The sequence below is a fragment of the Heptranchias perlo genome, chromosome 14 (assembly GCF_035084215.1).
Source record: "Heptranchias perlo isolate sHepPer1 chromosome 14, sHepPer1.hap1, whole genome shotgun sequence".
Classification (NCBI taxonomy): domain Eukaryota; kingdom Metazoa; phylum Chordata; class Chondrichthyes; order Hexanchiformes; family Hexanchidae; genus Heptranchias; species Heptranchias perlo.
Genome location: NC_090338.1, coordinates 6926995 through 6948078, shown reverse-complemented (window position 1 = coordinate 6948078; position 21084 = coordinate 6926995). Strand labels below are relative to the sequence as shown.

Below are 21084 nucleotides of genomic sequence, written 5' to 3'. Positions count from 1 at the left end.
ATCTCTTTTCATTTGAAATTCCTAAGTCCGCTGTTTAAACAGGTTGGGTATCAGATAGAAGAATTCCATGTTAACCTGTTCCTCATGAATTAAACCCTTTGATAGTCGCCCCACACCAGGCACGGCCTGTATTATTAATGATGCTAGTGGCTTCTCATTAGCTATGGCTCAGTGGGTAGCACTCGTTGCCTCCTAAGTCAGAAGGTTGTGGGTTCAAGTCCCACTCCGAGAGACTTGAGCACAAAATACAGGTTAACGCTCCCAATGCCAGTACTTGAGCTGGTGCTGTCTTTCAGATGAGTTGTTAAACCAAAGCCCTATCTGCCCTCTCAGGTGGATGTAAAAGATCCCCTAGTGCTGTTGGAAGAAGAGCAGGGGAGTTCTCCCCATTGTCTGGGGCCAATATTTATCCCTCAACCAACAGCACTAAAAAAAAAACAGGTTATCTGGGTATTATCACATTGCAGTTTGTGGGATCTTGCTGTGTGCAAATTGGCTGCTACATCACAACAGTGACTGCACTTCATTGGCTGTAAAGCTTTGGGACGTCCTGCTGGTTGTTAAAGGGGCTATAGAAATGCAAGTCTTTCTTTCTGGTGGTAGAAGTGTGGAATTCTCTCCCACAAAAAGCAGTAGCTGCTAGCTCAATTATTCATTTTAAATCCGAGACCGATAGATTTTTGCTCGCCAAGGGTATTAAGGGATGTGGAGCCAAGGTGGGTAAATGGAGTTAGGTCACAGTTCAGCCATGATCTCACTGAATGGCGGAACAGGCTCAAGGGGCTGAATGGCCTACTCCTGTTCCTATGTTCTTTCTATCTTTCTTTCCTTTCTTTCTATCTTTCTATTTTCCTTTCTTTCTTCCTTTCTTTCTTTCCTTCTTTCTTTCTATCTTTCTATCTTCTTTTCTTTCTATCTTTCTATTTTCTTTTCTTCCTTTCTTCCCTTCATTCTATTTTTTTCCTACTATCTTTCTATCTTTCAATCTTCCTTTCTTTCTTCCTTTCTTTCTTTCCTTCTTTCTTTCTATCTTTCTATTTTCTTTTCTTCCCTTCATTCTATTTTTTCCCTTCCATCTTTCTTTCTTTTTATCTTCTTTTCTTTCTATCTTTCTATTTTATTTTCTTCCTTTCTTCCCTTCATTCTATTTTCTTCCTACTATCTTTCTATCTATCTTTCTACCTTCCTTTCTTTCTATCTTTCTATTTTCTTTTCTTCCCTTCATTCTATTTTTTTTTCCTTCTATCTTTCTATCTTTCTCTTCCCTTCCTTCCTTCCCTATCTTTCCCTTCCTTTAACCGTCCGACGTTACCTCATCCTTTCTAGCGTTGAGTGTTCTCTCCCCTCTCTCTCTGAGTTACTAGCAGGGGATGCAGTCCACTTGGAGGCACTTCAGCTGGCTGTGCGCCACCCAGGAGCTGATCTGACTGCCTTGTTATTTCGATTCTCCTGGCTGCGACCATATAAGAGAATGAAGTGATCGCATCCAGCCAGAGCCGGTGAGAAGGTCCGTTATTTATAACTTGGTACATCTGCGCGTGGAGCAGCTGTAATGAATGAGGGCCCAGTGGGAGCGGGTGGGAGTGAGGGGGGAGGGGGGAGGCCTACCTTGGACCGGAGACTATGAAGGATTTTCCCCAGTAGGAGTGACAAAGTCAGGCAGCTGCAGTGTGTTTGTGGACCGTGTAATACAACGTCTCAGGAATGTGATGCCCTGAATCTTGGGCCTTCCTTAGCTATTTGTTTAGGAATCGGAACATTAGGAACAGGAGGAGGCCATTCAGCCCCTCGTGTCTGTTCCGCCATTCAGTTGGACCGTGGCTGATCTGCACCCCAACTCCATTTACCCTCCTTTGTGCCACGTCCCTGGATACCCTCACCCAAAAAAAAAAATCTATCGATCTCAGCCTTGAAAGCTCCAATTGACCCCCAGCACCCACAGACTTTTATGGGAGAGAATTCCAAATTTCTACTGCCCTTTGTGTGAAAAAGCGCTTCCTGATTTCCCTCCTAAAAGGCCCAGCTCTAATTTTAAGATTATGTCCCCTCATTCTTGATTCCCCCACCAGAGGAAATAGTTTCTCTGTATCTGCCCTATCGAATCATTTTAACATTTTAAACACTTCAATTAGATCACCCCTTAATCGTCTATATTCATGGGAATACAAGCCGAGCCTGCGCAGCCTGTCCTCACAATTTAACCCTTTAAGCCCTGGTATCATTCTGGTGAATCTGCGCTGTACCCCCCCCCACCTCCAAGGCCAATATACCCTTCCTGTGGTGCGGTGCCCAAAGCTGAGCACAGTATCTCCAGATGGGGTCTGGCCAAGGCTCTGTGCAACTGAAGCATCTCTTCCTCTCCCTTCCAGCTCCCTCGAGATAAAGGCCAACATCCCATTTGCCTTTTTGGTTGCTTTTTGTAACCTGCCTGCTCGCTTTAAGCGATTCGCGGCCCAGCAGAGAGAATTTTCCGACCTCTCGCTCCCAGAAGTGGCGGGGTGATTGTGGGCGGCAGGCGGCTAAATTTCTTACACCCGCTCCCCGCCTAGTGAGGCTACTAGCCCAAAGATCCCAAAGTCAGAAAATTACCTTTCCTGTGTTCAAACAGCTATTTGTTGTAGTTTGCTCGTAGCAATGTCCTGGAGTTTAATCTTTAATTCCTGGAGACTCCAGGACAATCCTGGTGGGTTAGCAACGTAGAAACATAGAAAATAGGAGCAGGAGTAGGCCATTCGGCCCTTCGAGCCTGCTGCGCCATTCAATATGATCATGGCTGATCCTCTATCTCAATATCATATTCCCGCTCTCTCCCCGTATCACTTGATGCCTTTTGTGTCTAGAAATCTATCTAGCTCCTTCTTAAATATATTCAGTGACTTGGCCTCCACAGCCTCCTGTGGTAGAGAATTCCACAGGTTCACCACCCTCTGAGTGAAGAAATTTCTCCTCATCTCAGTCCTAAATGTCCTACCCCGTATCCTGAGACTGTGACCCCTCGTTCTGGACCCCCCCCCAGCCAGGGGAAACATCCTCCCTGCATCCAGTCTGTCTAGCCCTGTCAGAATTTTATATTTTTCAATGAGATCCCCTCTCATTCTTCTAAACTCGAGTGAATACAGGCCGAGTCGACCCAATCTCTCCTCATACGACAACCCCTATATACAGCACCATCACCAAACTTGGGGCTGCCGGTGACAGTGGTGATGTAATGTACCGGAGGCAATAAAACTACAAGTGAAGCAGGGATTCTGATCCAGGCTTTAGTATCGAGGCTCGACGATCATTACTGGACTGCCTCACCACAGTTAGAATCACATTTCAAAACATTTCATCAACATGCAAGCTGAGTCTTGGATTTAGAGTTCGAGCTCTGTCACTCTATCCCTGCCTGTGTGTTTCTCTCCTTCTATCTGTCCCTCTCTATGTCTATCTGTCTCTCTTCACCTCTTTCATTCTCTGTGGCTGTTTCTCTGCCTGTCTCTCTCTTTGTCTCTTTATGTCTCCTGGTTTTGTCCATTTGTGTCTGTCTCTGTCATTTTCTCTCTCTCTGCCCCTGTCACTTTCTCTCGCCCTACATCTGTCGCTCTCAATCTGTGTTTTTCTGTTTTGGTCCCTCTCTCTCTCTCTCTCTCTCTCTCCTCTTCTCTCTCTGTCTGTCCCTCTTTCTCTGTCCCTCTCTCTTTCTCTGCCCCTCTCTCTGTCTGTCCCTCTTTCTCTGTCCCTCTCTCTTTCTCTGCCCCTCTCTCTGTCTGTCCCTCTTTCTCTGTCCCTCTCTCTCCTCCTTGATCTCTCTCTGACCCCCTCTCTCTCATTCCCTCTCTCTCATTCCCTCTCTCTCTGTCCCTCTCTCTCTCTGTCCCTCTCTCTCTCTGTCCCTCTCTTTCTCTGTCCCTCTCTCTCCTCCTTGATCTCTCTCTGACCCCCTCTCTCTCATTCTCTCTCTCTTTGTCCCTCTCTCTCTCTCTGTCCCTCTCTCTCCTTTTCTCTCTCTGCCCCCTTCCTGCCGATTGCTCTCTCTGCCTCTTTCTCCATATCTCTCTTGATCTTGACACTTGACAGACCCTCCCACTGCACCAGCTGCTTCTGCCGCAGTGGTTAACCTTGATACCGGGTTAATCTGTCGCTGTGGTCAGAGCTCAGAGCGGGTTGTTGTTGGTTTGGGCTCAGTACCACAATGTGAACACGACGTATTGTAACTTTTCAAACCTATCGAGTCCAAACTTTATTCGTAAATGTGATTTTAAATTTCATTTGACTCTTTGGAATTATGCAGCAATTAGGCAGGACATTAACAGCTTGTGAAGAATTGCTTTGTGTACAAAGGAGCAGGAGGAGGCCATTCAGCCCCTCGTGTCTGCACTTCCATTCAATCAGATCATGGCCGATCTGCACCTCAACTCCATTTACCCACCTTTGCTCCATATCCCTCGATACCCTTACCCAACAAAACTCTATCGATCTCAAGTCTTAAAAGCTCCAATTAACCCCCAGCATCCACAGCCTTTGGGGGTTAACTGGAGCTTTGTGTGAAAAAATGCTTCCTGATTTCACTCCTAAATGGCCTGGCTTTAATTCTAAGGTTATGTCCCCTCGTTCTTGATTTCCCATCACAAACACTTCTACTTGTCTTTAAATACACTGCCCTGTATTTCAATCTGTATTAATCTTTAATCCTAGTAGATTACATTCTGTAACTCATGATATTCATTGTATCATAGTGGGTACAGCACAGAAGGAGGCCATTCAGCCCATCGTGTCTGTGCCGGCTCTTTGAAAGAGCGATCCAATTAGTCCCCCTCCCCTGCTCTTTCCCCATAGTCCTGTAAATTTTTTTGCTTCAAGTATTTATCTAATTCCCTTTTGAAAGTTATTATTGAATCTGTTTCTACCTTCCTTTCAGGCAGCGCATTCCAGATCAGAACAACTCGCTGCGTAAAAAAATGTTTCCTCATGTCGCCTCTGGTTCTTTTGCCGATCACCTTAAATCTGTGTCCTCTGGTTACCGACCCTTCTACCACTGGAAACAGTTTCTCCTTATTTGCTCTAGCAAAACCGCTCATGATTTTGAACACCTCTATCAAATCTCCCCTTAACCTTCTCTATTTTAAGGAGAACAATCCCAGCTTCTCCAGTCCCTCCACATAACTGAAGTCCCTCATCCCTGGAATCATCCTGGTAAATCTCCTCTGAACCCTCTCTAAGGCCTTGACATCCTTCCTAAAGTGCGGTGCCCAGAATTGAACACAATATTCCAGCTATGGACTAACCAGTGTTTTATAAAGGTTTAGTATAACTTCCTTGCTTTTGTACTCTGTGCCTCTATTAATAAAGCCCAATATCCCATATGCTTTTTTTAACAGCCTTCTCAACTTGTCCTGCCACTTTCAAAGTACATGCACCCCCAGGTCTCTCTGTTCCTGCACCCCCTTAAAATTTGCACCATTTAGTTTATTTTGCTTCTCCTCATTCTTCCTACAAAAATGTATCACTTCACACTTCTCTGCATTAAATTTCATCTGCCATGTGTCTGCCCATTTCACCAGTCTGTCTCTGTCCTCCTGAAGTCTGTTACTATCCTCCACATTGTTTACTGCATTTCCGAGTTTTGTGTCCTTTGCAAACTTTGAAATTATACCCTCTATACCCAAGTCCAGGTCATTAATATATATCATAAAGAGCAGTGGTCCTAATACTGACCTCTGGGGAACACCACTGTATACTTCCCTCCAGTCTGAAAAATAACCGTTCACCATTACTCTCTGCTTTCTGTCCCTTAGCCAATTTTGTATCCACGCTGCCACTGACCCTTTAATCCCATGGGCTTTAATTTTGCTAACATATCTATTATGTAATAATTTATCAAATGCCTTTTGAAAGTCCATATACACAACATCAACTGCACTACCCTCATCAACCCTCTCCGTTACTTAATCAAAGAACTCAAGCAAGTTCGTCAAACATGATTTGCCTTTAACAAATCCATGCTGATTTTCATTTATTAGCCCATGCTTTTCCAAGTGCCAATTCATTTTGTCCTGGATTATTGTTTCTAAATGTTTCCCCACCTCTGACACTAGGCTGACTGGCCTGTAATTGCCGGGTTTATCCCTCTCCCCATTTTGGAACAGGGGTGTAACATTTGCAATCCTCCAGTCCTCTGGCACCGTCCCCATATCCAAGGAGGATTCGAAGATTGTGGCCAGAGTCTCCGCAATTTCCACCCTTACAACAACAACAACTTGCATTTATATAGCACCTTTAACGTCGTAAAACGCCACAAGGCACTTCACAGGAGCGATTACAAACAAAATTTCACACTGAGCCACATTAGGACAGAGGTAGGTTTTAAGGAGCATCTTAAAGGAGGAGAGAGAGGTAGAGAGGTAGAGAGGATTAGGGAGGGAATTCCAGAGCTTAGGGTCTGGTAGCTGAAGGCACGGCCGCCAATGGTGGGGTGATGAAAATCGGGGATGCGCAAGAGGCCAGAATTGGAGGAGCGCAGAGATCTCGGAGGGTTGTAGGGCTGGAGGAGGTTACAGAGATAGGGAGGGGGCGAGACCATGGAGGGATTTGAAAACAAGGAAGAGAATTTTAAAATCAAAGTGTTCCCGGACCGAGAGCCTGTGTCGGTCAGCGAGCACAGGGGGTGGTGGGTGAACGGGACTTGGTGCGAGTTAGGATACAGGCAGCAGAGTTTTGGATGAGCTCAAGTTTATGGAGGGTGGAAGATGGGAGGCCGGCCTGGAGAGCATTGGAATAGTCCAGTCTGGAGGTAACAAAGGCATGGGTGAGGGTTTCAGCAGCAGATGAGCTGAGGCAGGGGCAGAGCTGAGTGATGTTATTGAGGTGAAAATAGGCGGCCTTGGTGATGGAGCGGATATGTGGTTGGAAGCTCATCTCAGGGTCAAATAGGACGCCAAGGTTGTGAATGGTCTGGTTCAGCCTCAGACAGTGGCCAGGGAGAGGGATGGAGTCGGTGGCCGGGGAACAGAGTTTGTGGCGGGGACCAAAGACAATGGCTTCAGTCTTCCCAATATTTAGTTGGAGGAAATTTTTGCTCATCCAGTACTGGATGTCTGCTGGATTACTTCCCTCAGTAACCGAGGATGCATCTCATCTGAACCGGGTGACTTTTCTACTTTGAGTACTGCCAATCTTTTAAGTACCTCCTCTATCTATTTTTATCCTATCCAGTATCGCTGCTACCTCCTCCTTTACTGCTACAATGGCAGCATCCTCTCCTCTAGTGAAGACAGATGCAAAGTATTCATTTAGTACCTCAGCCATGCCCTCTGCCTCCAACAGAAGATCTCCTTTTTTTGTCCCTAATCGGTCCCACCCTTCCTTTGACTACTATAGTTTACTATTTATATGTTTATAAAAGACTTTTGAGTTCCCTTTTATGTTAGCCATTAATCTCCCTTTGGTTCTCCACTGAATTATGAAACTTACATTTGTCATAAACCTCCTTTTTCTGTTCTATTGGAGCTGAATTTTAGCTAAGATCGTCTGCCTGTCAGAATATTTAGAAATGCAGAGTTTGAGGGCAGCCCATTAGATTGGTAAGAAGGAACAGAACTGGTTGATGAAATAATTAAAGGTAGAGACCAATGTCACTAACTCTTGCGGGTCAAAGTTCCAACCAATATTGTGCTTAAGTCTCAGCTGTGGCTCAGTGGGTAGTCGTGCTCTCACCTCTGAGTTAGAACGTCATGGGTTCAAATCCCACTCCAGAGACTTCAGCATGTAATCAAGACCGACGCTCCCCGTGCAGTGCTGAGGGAGTGCTGCACTGTCGGAGGTGCCGTCTTTCAGATGAGATGTTAAAGTAAGGCCCCTCACACTGTTTTGAGGAAGAGTTCTCCCCAGTGTCATGGCCAATATTTATCCCTCAACCAACATTGCTAAAACAAATAACAGATTACCTGGTCATTTATCACATTGCTGTTTGTGGGATCTTGCTACGCGCAAATTGGCTGTCATGTTTCCCTACATTATAACAGTGACTACACTTCAAAAAGTACTTCATTGGGGTAAAGCATTTTGGGATGTCCTGAGGTTGGGGAAGGCACTGTATCAATACAACTCCTTTCTTTCTTTTCTTGATATATATTACTGACTTGGGCTTGGGTGTACAGGGCACAATTTCCAAATTTGCAGATGACACAAAACTTGGAAGTGTATTGAAGAGTGAGGAGGATAGTGACAGACTTCAAGAGGATATAGACAGGCTGGTGAAATGGGCAGATGAAATTTAACACAGAGAAGTGCAAAATGATACATTTTGACAGGAAGAATGAGGAGAGGCAATATAAACTAAATGGTACAATTCTAAAGGGGGTGCAGGAACAGAGAGACCTGGGGGTGTATGTACACAAATCATTGAAGGTGGCAGGACAGGTTGAGAAAGTGGTTAAAAAAGCATACGGGATCCTGGGCTTTATAAATAGAGGCATAGAGTACAAAAGCAAGGAAGTTATGATGAACCTTTATAAAACACTGGTTCGGCCACAACTGGAGTATTGAGTCCAATTCTGGGCACCGCACTTTAGGAAGGATGTGAAGGCCTTAGAGAGGGTGCAGAAAAGATTTACTAGAATGGTTCCAGGGATGAGGGACTCTACCAGTGGGTAGACTGGAGAAGCTGGGGTTGTTCTCCTTAGAGCAGAGGAGGTTGAGAGGAGATTTAATAGAAGAGTTCAAAATCATGAAGGGTTTAGATAAAGTAAATAAAGAGAAACTATTCCCATTGATGGAAGGATGGAGAACCAGAGGACGCAGATTTAACGTGATTGGCAAAATAACCAAAAGCGACATGAGGAAAAATCTTTTTACGTCATGATCTGGAATACACTGCCTGAAAGGGTGGTGGAAGCAGATTCAATCGTGGCTTTCAAAAAGGAATTGGATAAATACTTGAAGGGAAAAAATTTGCAGGGTTACGGGGAAAGAGTGGGGGAGTGGGACTAATTGGATAGCTCTTACAAAGAGGCAGCCCAGGCACAGTGGGCCGAATGGCCTCCTTCTTTGCTGTAATCTTTCTTTCTTTCTTTCTTTCTTCTCCACTCTCAGGAATGGTACAACACAGAGCAGCAGGGTGAGCCTGCCATTCCTCACACGATGAGCTTCTGATTTCAATCAGTCTCCCAGTGACGGTCAGGCTCGACCGCTCAGGAAATGGAAATGAAATGGCAGCCTGTAGTTACTTAGCGCTTTTAGCGTGGAGATATGTCTCGAGGGCCTTCACCGGGGTGGGGGGGGAGAGGGGGCGGAACTGGACACCAAGCAGCACTGGATTGGGAGTGTCAGCCTGGATTATCTGCTCAAGTTTCTGGACTGGGGCTTTAACCCACAATCTTCTGCCTACAGACTGGGCCAAGCTAGCACAGAATCGAGTCATGTTACACCGGTTAAAAATGGCTGGTGTCAGTGATGGAGCAGATGTGGGGTTTGAATCTGAGCACAGCATGTACTCAGCACAGGAGCAGGCCATTTGGCCCATCGAGCCCGTGCCGACTCTTTGTAAGAGCAATCCAATTAGTCCCGTTCCCCCGCTGTTTCCCCGTAGCCCTGCAAATTTTTTCCCTTTCAATTATTTATCCAATTCCTTTTTGAAAGCCACGATTGAATCTGCTTCCACCGCCCTTTCAGGCAGCACATTCCAGATCATAACTCGCTGCGTAAAAAAGTTTTTCCTCATGTCGCCTTTGGTTCTTTTGCCAATCACCTTAAATCTATGTCCTCTGGTTCTCGACCCTTCCGCCAATGGGAACAGTTTCTCTCTATTTACTTTGTCTGATGATTTTGAACATTATTCTATTTAAATAAGGCCTTTTCACTTGCTGTATGGAATTATCCTAGTGGTATCCCGGACTCACATTGATAGCTAAGTTTGGCAGAACATTAGTCAGGATTGCTGTCATGTAAAGACACCAAACCTATCACGGCCAAGTCACCGCTCGTCCAGCAAAGGCTCAATGTCAATGTAATGTTTGCTCAGTGCAGTCCTAGAATAGATCCATCCCCCTCCTCCATCTGCTATTTACATCAGTTGTCCCCACACTGGTGCCAGTTTTCTCCAGCGTAAAAATACTTCCCGTCCTCCGTGGGCGTGTCCTGACAGTCAGAAAACCCCAGCGTCCATTTTGCTTGTTGCTCTGTGTGGTTGTGTGCTCGGGTCATTCACGAACCAACGTTAAAGCGTCACAAACTGAACCAGCAGTTTTTTTTTGTTGCCGGAGTATCACCGAGGGTTGCTGGGTCGCGGGACTGGGGCCCGCGATTCCCTCACGCGACGAGTTCCCGACTTCATTCACGTGACCGCGACCAGCTGGCAACCGAAGGCCGTGGACGTCCACACACGCAGACCTAGGAAAGGATCGGCAAAGTCAGATGGACAGTCCGTCTGGGTCAGTCCCCAAAGTGAACACCTCTCAAGCTTCCGCTCTCTCAAATATCTAAAAGAACTTACATCAACACAGTGCCTTTCACGACCTCAGGACATCCCAAGGTGCTTCACAGCCAATAAAGTGTAGTCGCTGTTGCAATGTAGGAAAACGGAGCAGCCAATTTGTGCACAGCAAGATCCCACAAACAGCAATGAGATAATGACCAGACAGTCTGTTTTTAGCGATGTTGGCTGAGGGATAAATATTAGCCAAGACACCAGGGAGGACTCCTGTGCCCTTCTTCAATAGTGGCCGTGGGACCTGTCACGCCCACCTGAGCAGGCAGACGCAGCCTAGTTAACAACTCATCCGAAAGAGGGCACTTCCGACAGTGCAGCACTCCCTCAGTACTGTACTGGGAGTGTCGGCCTAGATAACGAGCTCAATTCTCTGGAGTGGGGACTTGAACCAACAACCTTCTGACTCAAAGGGGAGAGTGACACGCACTGAGCCACGGTCTCTGACCCGTCTTTTAAGTTTTCCCTTCCGCCTGACTCCTTGAGCAATCTATTACACCGTATGCGCAAAGTAGACTTTCCCTCTCATAATCTTGAAGCCGTACTCTCTGGTCCTGAAGGACTAATTGCTCTATTTTAATGGGGCCCTTTCGTTTGCTCTCCGGAAGCTGGGAACGCCCCACCCCCTCATCGCACTCCCTTAGGTTCTTTTTCCAGAGAGGGGGTAAAGGAAATGGAAGAGCCCTGAATTCCAGCCCTGCTCAGTCAGTAACCCTCAGCTCAACAGGCCGTGAGTGCAGGCCCGGGGGAAGAGGGGAGCCGCAAGTTTGCTGAGGGCCACACGTGACGGGGTGACGGGTCACAAGTAGTGCCTGTGCCATACTGTGGGCACCACTGCCAGTCGTGAGCACGGCTTGTCCATCGCAAGTGGGGGGAGCCAAAAAAATCAGGGCGGTTTTATCATAATTACCATTTAGGATAGTGTTGTATGGAAAATAGGATATCGAAGAGTTTTAGTCAACTGTATTTAAGGATCAGGCAGCACGATTAGAGAACTTTCCCTCAGGGAATTAAAGGGGTGGGTAGAGTCCATGGTTGAGTGTACCTGGGCTGTGGAAGGAGATTAAATGGGGGGAGGGGGGGGTCGAGTCCATCATTCCTCCCTAAACTTCCCTACATCTCTCTGCAACACTTAAAACCTTCTCAAAATCAAGCGTCGTTCACCTCTCCTGAGTCTTCCATCGCCTTTCTTCCTCTGTAAGGTGGCATTGGTTCATTTTCTACATTAAAACCTCTAACTGTTGGTAACTGACCCTTTTGTTTTTTTATATATCGAGAGAGATCACTGCAGATATCCTGATTCTTGGAGTCTGTTTCCCGGTTAAAGGATATTCCCGATTTTCTCATGATCACATTGGAAAACGTTGTGGTTTAGGTGATGATAGCTTGAAACAGTTTGGAAGTTTGTGGGTTGAAAACCCACTGCAGGCCTTGGGCTGTTAAACCAAAGGTCCTGGCTATTTGGTCAGATGGTTCTTAACGTTCTCAAAACACGATTGAAAGAACTGCAGAGTGTTCTCTGAGTGTCCGGCCAATATTCCTACTTCATCAAGCTCTGCCAAAAATAGATTAGATGGCCATTCATTGACCTGCTGCTTGTAGGAGGTTACTAACACTGCATGGCAGACATGTTTCCCTATATGAGCCATATAAATACTGTGGCTACGAGAGCAGGTCAGAGGCTGGGTATTCTGCGGCGAGTGACTCACCTCCTGACTCCCCAAAGCCTTTCCACCATCTGCAAGGCACAAGTCAGGAGTGTGATGGAATGCTCTCCACTTGCTTGGATGAGTGCAGCTCCAACAACACTCAAGAAGCTCAACACCATCCAAGATAAAGCAGCCCGCTTGATTGGCACCCCATCCACCACCCTAAACATTCACTTCCTTCACCACCGGCGCACAGTGGCTGCAGTGTGTACCATCCACAGGATGAACTGCAGCAACTCGCCAAGGCTTCTTCGACAGCACCTCCCAAACCCACGACCTCTACCACCTAGAAGGACAAGAGCAGCAGGCACATGGGAACAACACCACCTGCGCGTTCCCCTCCAAGTCACACACCATCCCGACTTGGAAATATATCGCCGTTCCTTCATCGTCGCTGGGTCAAAATCCTGGAACTCCCTTCCTAACAGCACTGTGGGAGAACCTTCACCACACGGACTGCAGTGGTTCAAGAAGGCGGCTCACCACCACCTTCTCAAGGGCAATTAGGGATGGGCAATAAATGCTGGCCTCGCCAGCGACGCCCACATCCCATGGACGAATAAAAAAAAAACGAGGAACATAGGAATTACTAGACAATAAACGGCCGAGGTCACCGTCTACCATTCTGGTAGTCACATGATACAATGATAATGGAGTTGTTGACTAATCATAGCAATCAATCTCTATCAATTAACCCACAACAGGCCCAGAAAAGACACGAGGAAAACCCCCAGTGGTTGGAGAGCCCTGGGAACTAGTTCCTCCCAAGCGTGCTACACTTACCACATGTCCTGGTGCATACTGTGTCTCCGGTCCTACCCCACGCGGCAAAAGAACCAGAGGGGAGATGAGGAGAATTTTTTTTACCGCAGTGATCTGGAACGCACTGCCTGAAAGGGTGGCGGCAGCAGATTCAAAACGGAATTCGACCAATACTTGAAAAGGAAAAAAAATGAGGGTCTATGGGGAAAGAGCGGGGGTGGTGGGACTAATTGGACAGCTCTTTCGAAGATCCGGCACAGGCACGACGGGCCGAATGGCCTCCCCCTGTGCTGTAAGATTCTACGTGCGGTTGACTATTAATGCGGCCTGAGTTGTCCAAACAATTAATATGAAAGTTTAAGACGGTGATCCTCCATCTAAGGGCGACTCGGCCTGGGCAATAAATGGAGGGTTTTTAAAAATTCATTCTTGGGATGTGGGCGTCGCTGGCGAGGCCGGCATTTATTGCCCATCCCTAGTTGCCCCTTGAGAAGGTGGTGGTGAGCCGCCTTCTTGAACCGCTGCAGTCCGTGTGGTGAAGGTTCTCCCACAGTGCTGTTAGGAAGGGAGTTCCAGGATTTTGACCCAGCGACGATGAAGGAACGGCGATATATTTCCAAGTCGGGATGGTGTGTGACTTGGAGGGGAACGTGCAGGTGGTGTTATTCCCATGCGCCTGCTGCCCTTGTCCTTCTAGGTGGTAGAGGTCGCGGGTTTGGGAGGTGCTGTCGAAGAAGCCTTGGCGAGTTGCTGCAGTGCATCCTGTGGATGGTGCACACTGCAGCCACAGTGCGCCGGTGGTGGAGGGAGTGAATGGGCTGCCGATGAAGCAAACTGCTTTGTACTCAATGATGTTGAGCTTCTTGAGTGTTGTTGCACCTGCATCCATCCAGACATTCCATCACATTCTAGGAACAATTTTTAAAAAAAGATTTGCTCATAAATGGTTTAATATATTTATAAAAACCCACTACTGACACTACTAGTCTTTTGTCACCACTGTGTCAGCCAACGAGTTGGGGGTCGAGCGGGACTTTCAGCAAACAATATATTTTACAGCAAAGAAAGTCCATTTACTCAGAACAGCAAACAGAGTCTATTTAAACAGCACGCTACCAGAAACAGTCTATTTTACAGCAAAATGAGTCTATTTAAAAAGAGTCTCTCCGAACTACAGCAAACAGAACTCATGACCGAAACTACAGCAAAATCTCCCAATAAAAGCAGGATTATTTCTCCAGCAAAGTGCAGTGAGTGGAGGATAGTTACATAATACAAGTCATGTGCCTAAAATCAATCCCAGTCACTTACAGCAGTGCGGCCTCCAGGCGTGATTGACGGGGGGAATTACCCAATCATCTGCATCTTGGCCGGGAATAGTGGTGTCATTATGTGCAGCCTTAAAAAAACACCTCAGTAATTACGGTCTTTTGTTCCAAACAGGGCGGCAGGTCCGGGTACAGAGGTAGTGTGAAAGCCTTTCAGGATTTTTCCGCCAATCAAGATGCAGAAACTCTCTACAACGCAATGAAAGGATTTGGTAAGTAGACCTCTTCTTTAAAGTAATTCTTGCACAACTGGTGCCAGCTTGGCTCAGTTGTTAACGGGTACAGTCGTGCAGTGGTTAGGTTACCTGGTTTAGTAATCCAGAGGCTAGAACTATGAGTTCCAAATCTCACCATGGGAATCCGAATTCAATTGAAAAGAAAATCTGGAAATGGAAAGCTGGTATCAGTAGAACAGAAGTGACCATGAAACTGTTGGATTGTTGTAAAAACCCAACTGGTTCTTCAGTTCCCTTTAGGGAATGAAACCTGCCGTCCTTACCCGGTCTGGGCCTATATGTGACACACCAACGTGGTTGACTCTTAAATGCCCTCTGAAGTGGCCTAGCAGGTCACTCCGTTGTATCAAAACAAAATGAAGTCCCACCATCACCTCCTCAGGGCATCTAGAGATGGGCAATAAACGCCGGCCTTGCCAATGACGTACACATCCCGAGAATGAGTTTCTAATGGAAAAAATAACCCTTAACTGTTAATCCCACTTTGAGGCTCAACTACATCCCTGAGATGGATGGGGAAGGGGTGCTTTCAATTCTCCACCAGTGTCTCATTTTTGGCCAGTCACCAGGAAGCAAAAGGAGCCACCATTTTTTTTTCATTCTTGGGATAATGGGCGTGGCCGGCATTTATTGCCCATCCATAGTTGCCCCTTGAGAAGGTGGTGATGGGCCTTCTTCTTGAACCGCTGCAGTCCGTGTGGTGAAGGTTCTCCCACAGTGCTGTTAGGAAGGGAGTTCCAGGATTTTGACCCTGCGACGATGAAGTCGGGACGGTGTGTGACTTGGAGGGGAACGTGCAGGTGGTGTTATTCTCGTGAACCTGCTGCCCTTGTCCTTCTAGGTAGTGGAGGTGGCGGGTTTGGGAGGTGCTGTCGAAGAAGCCTTGGCGAGTTGCTGCAGTGCATCCTGTAGACAGTTCACACTGCAGCCACGGTGCGCCGGTGGTGGAGGGAGTGAATGTTTAAGGTCAGGTGGATGAGCTGCTGATCAAGCGGGCTGATTTACCTTGGGCGGGAACGGCCCATCCCATTTTTCCCTCAGGCACACCCTCAGTCCTCGGTCTCCTTCTCCAGGTACAGCGGAGAGTAGCGGGAGGCTAAACCAATCTCCCCCAGACTCTGTGGTAGAGTGTTGGGATTGTACTGCCCCTCTGGGCAAAATATGACTTGGAAAACTTTTATAGTGTACAAGAACTGAACAACTGTCCTTTCTTGCATTGAATACAGGCAGTGATAAAGAAACCATCTTAGACTTACTGACCTGCCGGTCGAACGCTCAACGCCATCAGATCTATACAGTTTACAAGACTCTCTACGGAAGGGTAATATTATTTATGTTCTCATGCATGCTAAAAGGTAGTATATCTTTTTTTTTAAACAAATCTCTGACTTAGATTGATGGATGTTACAGCTCAAAAGGAGGTCTGTGCAGGTCTTGGATCCACTTCATTGTTATTGGCTGTTGTCCCTTTTCTCCTGTGAGCTTTGTTTTTTCGAGTATTTATTTAATTCTCTTGGAAATGTGACAGACTTGAATTCAATCATCTCTTGTGGTAATGCATTCTAATCCTTTCTGGAAAAAGAATCCTTCTAACCTCTCACTTCACGTACTAATTCTGAGTTTATTCTCACTTGTTACTGATTCATCGACTAGTGGAAATAAACTTAACTCACTCAAACCCATCCATAATTTGAACACTTCTGTTAGATCTTCCCTTTAATCTCGGCTCCCTTTATGTGGGAGAAACTTCACCACACGGACTGCAGCGGTTCAAGAAGGCGGCTCACCACCACCTTCTCAAGGGCAATTAGGGATGGGCAATAAATGCCGGCCTCGCCAGCGACGACCACATCCCGTGAACGAATAATTTTAAAAAATAACCATATCACCCGAACCCTGGTATGATCCGACTATATCTCATTTTCCGTGGCTGCATTTTCCTTTCTGTAGCCAGCACAGACACGATAGGCCGAATGGGACTGTTCATAGCTCTTTCAGAGAGCTAGCACAGACACGATGGGCCAAATGGGACTGTTCATAGCTCTTTCAGAGAGCTAGCACAGACACGATGGGCCAAATGGGACTGTTCATAGCTCTTTCAGAGAGCTAGCACAGGCACGATAGGCCGAATGGAACTGTTCATAGCTCTTTCAGAGAGCTAGCACAGACACGATGGGCCAAATGGGGAAAGGGCAGTGGAATAGGACTGTTCATAGCTCTTTCAGAGACAGAGCACGGGCGCAATGGGCCGAATGGGGAAAGTGCAGGGGAATGGGACTAAGTGGATAGCTCATTCAGAGAGAGGGCACAGGGGCGATGGGCCGAATGGGGAAAGCGCAGGGGAATGGGACTAAGTGGACAGCTCTTTCAGAGAGAGAGAACAGGGGCGATGGGCCGAATGGGATGACTAAAACCAGACCCAAATCGCCAACTGCAACTTGACCAACATCTTGTACAGGTTCCTGGGCACCTCCTTGCTTATTATATTCCACGTATGTAAAAGCCAGCGTCCCATTTCATACAATGATTTCCTGTTGATGTAATGAAGTATCATTGGGTGAGTAAGTTGCAATTTTCAAAAAATTGTGTTTTTGGACCATTACAGATTGCAAGACAGATTTCCCAACTCCAATCTATAATTTCCAACCTGTGCCATTTTTAAAATAAGGAGGCACATGGGCTGTGTCAAAGTAATACTGACAGGAGGTTAACCCTGCATTAGCTAGTTTGCTAAAATTAACTATGTAGGAAGTTAAACCCCATATAAATCACATTGACGGGCCAAGAGATTTTGGAGGTTGTAAGGACAGAGCAAGGATACAGAGAGAGCCCACACGGTAACTAACTCGACAAGAGTGTAGATCATAGAATCAAACACGGAGGTCAGTCTGCCTGATTTGCGCCACTCCCAATTTTCTTGAGGATTATAATCTATCCCTGGAAATTATGGAGCATCACAAAAGGAGTGACTCACCTTCTGACTCCCCAAAGCCCCTCCATCACCTACAAGGCACAAGTCAGGAGTGTGATGGAATACTCTCCATCGCCTGCATGGGGACAGCTGCTACCACACTCCTGAAGCTCGACACCATCCAGGACAAGAGAGCCCACTTGATCAGCACCCCATCCACCACCTTAAACGTTCACTCCCTTCACCACCGCCGCACCGTGGCTGCAGTGTGTACCATCCACAGGATGCAACGCAGCAACTCGCCAAGGATTCTTCGACAGCACCTCCCAAACCCGCGACCTCTACCACCTAAAAGGACGAGTGTAAACAATTTTACAACACCAAGTTATAGTCCAGCAATTTTATTTTAAATTCACAAGCTTTCGGAGGCTACCTCCTTCCTCAGGTGAACGATGTGGAAAAAATGAGGAAGGAGGTAGCCTCCGAAAGCTTGTGAATTTAAAATAAAATTGCTGGACTATAACTTGGTGTTGTAAAATTGTTTACAATTGTCAACCCCAGTCCATCACCGGCATCTCCACATCATAAAAGGACGAGGGCAGAAGGTGCATGGGAAAACCATCATCTCCAAGTTCCCCTCCGAGTCACACACCATCCCGACTTGGAAATATATCGGCCGTTCCTTCATCGTCGCTGGTCAAAATCCTGGAACTCCTGACCTAACAGCACTGTGGGAGAACCTTCACCACACGGACTGCAGCGGTTCAAGAAGGCGGCTCACCGCCACCTTCTCAAGGGGCAACTAGGGGATGGGCAATAAATGTCGGCCTCGCCAGCGACGCCTGCATCCCATGAACGAATTTTTAAAAAGAATCAAACTTGGTGACCCCTGCACCGGAATCTTTGATCCACAATCCCATTGGATGAGTCTCTGTCCCCAGGGTGTTTAGTCCTTAATTAGCACCTAAGGTCGTTCAGTGGAGTAACTATTAGGATATTTACTGGATGCGACTGGTTGCAGTATCCAAATGGTGATTGTTAAGACCCCACAATGATCTTCTCTTTAACATTTCACTCTCACTTTTTTCTGTGACCAGTGGTGTCCCCCAGGGATCGGTACTGGGACCTCAGCTTTTCACTATATTTAGAAATGATTTGGATGAAGGAATGGAGGGGCCGTTTAGCTAAGTTTGCTGATGACAGCAAGTTAGGTGGCACAGTAAATAGTGCAGCTGGGAGCAGAAAGATGCAAAGGGACATTGAGAGATTAAGTGAGTGGGCAAAACTGGGGCAGATGGAGTTCAGTGTGGGGAAGTGTGAGGTCATCCACTTTTGACCTAAGAGAGATAAATCAGAGTATTTTCTAAATGACGGGAAGCTAGGAGCTGTGGAGGAGCTGAGAGATTGTACAGAAATTAGTAAAAACTAGTGAACAGGTACAAAAGATCATTTGAAAGGCTAATGGAATGTTGGCCTTTATCTCAAGGGGGCTGGAATACAAAGGGGAGGATGTTTTCTTGCAGTTGTACAAAGCTCTGGTCAGACCCCATCTGGAGATACTGCGTTCAGTTCTGGGCACCGCACCTCAGGAAGGATAGATTGGCCTTGGAGGGGGTGCAGCGCAGATTCACCAGAATGATACCGGGGCTAAAAGGGTTAAATTATGAGGTTACATAGACTGGGCTTGTATTCCCTTGAGTATAGGGGATTAAGGAGTGATCTAATTGAGGTGTTTAAGGGAATTAAAGGATTTGATAGGGTAGATAGAGAGAAACTATTTCCTCTGGTGGGGGGAATCCAGAACAAGGGGGCATAATCTTAAAATTAGAGCTCGGCCGTTCAGGGTTGATGTGAGGAAATCTGGAACTCTCTCCCCCCAAAAAGCTGCCGAGGCTGGGGATCAATTAAAAATTTCAGAACTGAGATCGATAGATTTTAGTTGGGTAAGGGTATTAAGGGTTACGGAACCAAGGCGGGTAAATGAAGTTAAGATACAGATCAGCCATGATCTAATTGAATGTCGGAACAGGCTCGAGGGGCTGAAAACCTGTTAGCGTATTTTCAAAAAAAATGACAGGATTTCTGTGTGACAGGATCTGATAGACGACCTGAAGTATGAACTAACTGGAAAATTTGAGAGACTGATCATCGGCCTGATGAAGCCTCCTGCAGTGTACGATGCCAAAGAGCTGAAAGGTGCAATCGAGGTAAAAATGTACTCGCATATTTGTAGATTCAGTCCCAGGGTGACCCAGTGAAAGGCGAAGACACTTACGGTACTCTCAGAGGAGACGTTAAACCGAGGCCCCGTCTGCCCTCTCAGGTGGATGTAAAAGATCCTATGGCCCACTATTTCGATGAAGAACAGGGGAGTTCTCCCCCCGGTGTCCTGGGCCAATATTTATCCCTCAGCCGGCGTCACTAACCCAGACGATCTCGACATTATCACATTGTTGTCTGCGGGATCTTGCTGTGCGCAAATTGGCTGCCGCGTTTCCTGCATTACAACAGTGACCACACTTCAAAAAAAGTACTTCCCTGGCTGTAAAGCGCTTTGGGACATCCTGAAGTTGTGAAAGGTGCTGTATAAATGCAAGCTCTTTCTTACTTTCTGGAAAGACACGCTGATATCAGAGAGGACATCTTCTCATGATGAACCAAGGACTGGGAAAGGAGTGAAACACTGAATCGAGGGCCTGCTTTCCATCAAACTGATTAAAATCTGCCAATTATTGCTTCTGCCACATGTCCTTTCTGCTAAGTGACATCTTTGAGACAGAGGGGGTGATTTTAAACCCCAAGAACGGGTGGGTTGGCGATGGGCGGGAGTTGAAAATAGTTGGGTTTTTTTTTGGGTCGCGACCATAAAATTTTCGGACTTTGCATTCCCGGCGGGAAGCCTGTACTTTTACACGCTGACGTTAAACCCGGAAATAAAGCCGGGTTGTGGTCGCGACCCAAAAAAAACTATTTTCAACTCCCGCCCGTCCCCAACCCCCCCAGTTCCTGGGGTTTTAAATCACCCCCCAGAGTCACCTGGTTGAAATTGTCCATCTTGATTGGCCACTTTTGGTCATGTCCCCTCGGTCGGATTTCCTTTAGTGACATTGAATGCGATTAAGCCCAAACTTTGCTCACCCAAAATCACTCAACGTTTTTCCTTCTCATCACTTAGATGAAAAAAACTACAACACACCAGCACCAACCTGTAGCACATGTAAAATTGCTTTTTAATATTTGTTCTAGGGGTGTGAAAGAAAGAGCTTGCATTTATATAGCGCCTTTCACAACCTCAGGACGTCCCAAAGCGCTTTACAGCCAATGAAGTAAATTTGAAGTGTACTCACTGTTGTAATGTAGGAAACACAGCAGTCAATTTGCGCACAGCAAGATCCCACCAATGTGATAATGACCAGATAATCTTTAATGATGTTGGTTGAGGGATAAATATTGACCCAGGACACCGGGGAGAACTCCCCTGCTCTTCTTCGAAATAGTGACCATGGGATCTTTTACATTCACCTGAGAGGGCAGACGGGGCCTCGGTTTAACATCTCATCTGAAAGGCAGCACCTTTGACAGTGCAGCACTCCCTCAGTACTGCACCGGGAGTGCCAGCCTGGATTATGTGCTCCAGCCTCTGGAGTGGGACGTGAACCCACAACTTTCTGAC

At 46.6% G+C, this 21084-nt stretch overlaps 1 protein-coding gene across 1 annotated transcript in view; it reads left to right on the top strand.

The window, feature by feature from the left end:
- anxa6 (annexin A6) overlaps window positions 1–21084 on the top strand; it is a 109815-nt gene that overhangs the window by 13506 nt on the left and 75225 nt on the right. The window contains exons 3-5 of the mRNA XM_067995994.1: window positions 14380–14476; window positions 15727–15821; window positions 19505–19618. Of these exons, the coding sequence (XP_067852095.1) occupies window positions 14380–14476; window positions 15727–15821; window positions 19505–19618 (306 nt within the window). The remainder of the gene's footprint in view (window positions 1–14379; window positions 14477–15726; window positions 15822–19504; window positions 19619–21084) is intronic.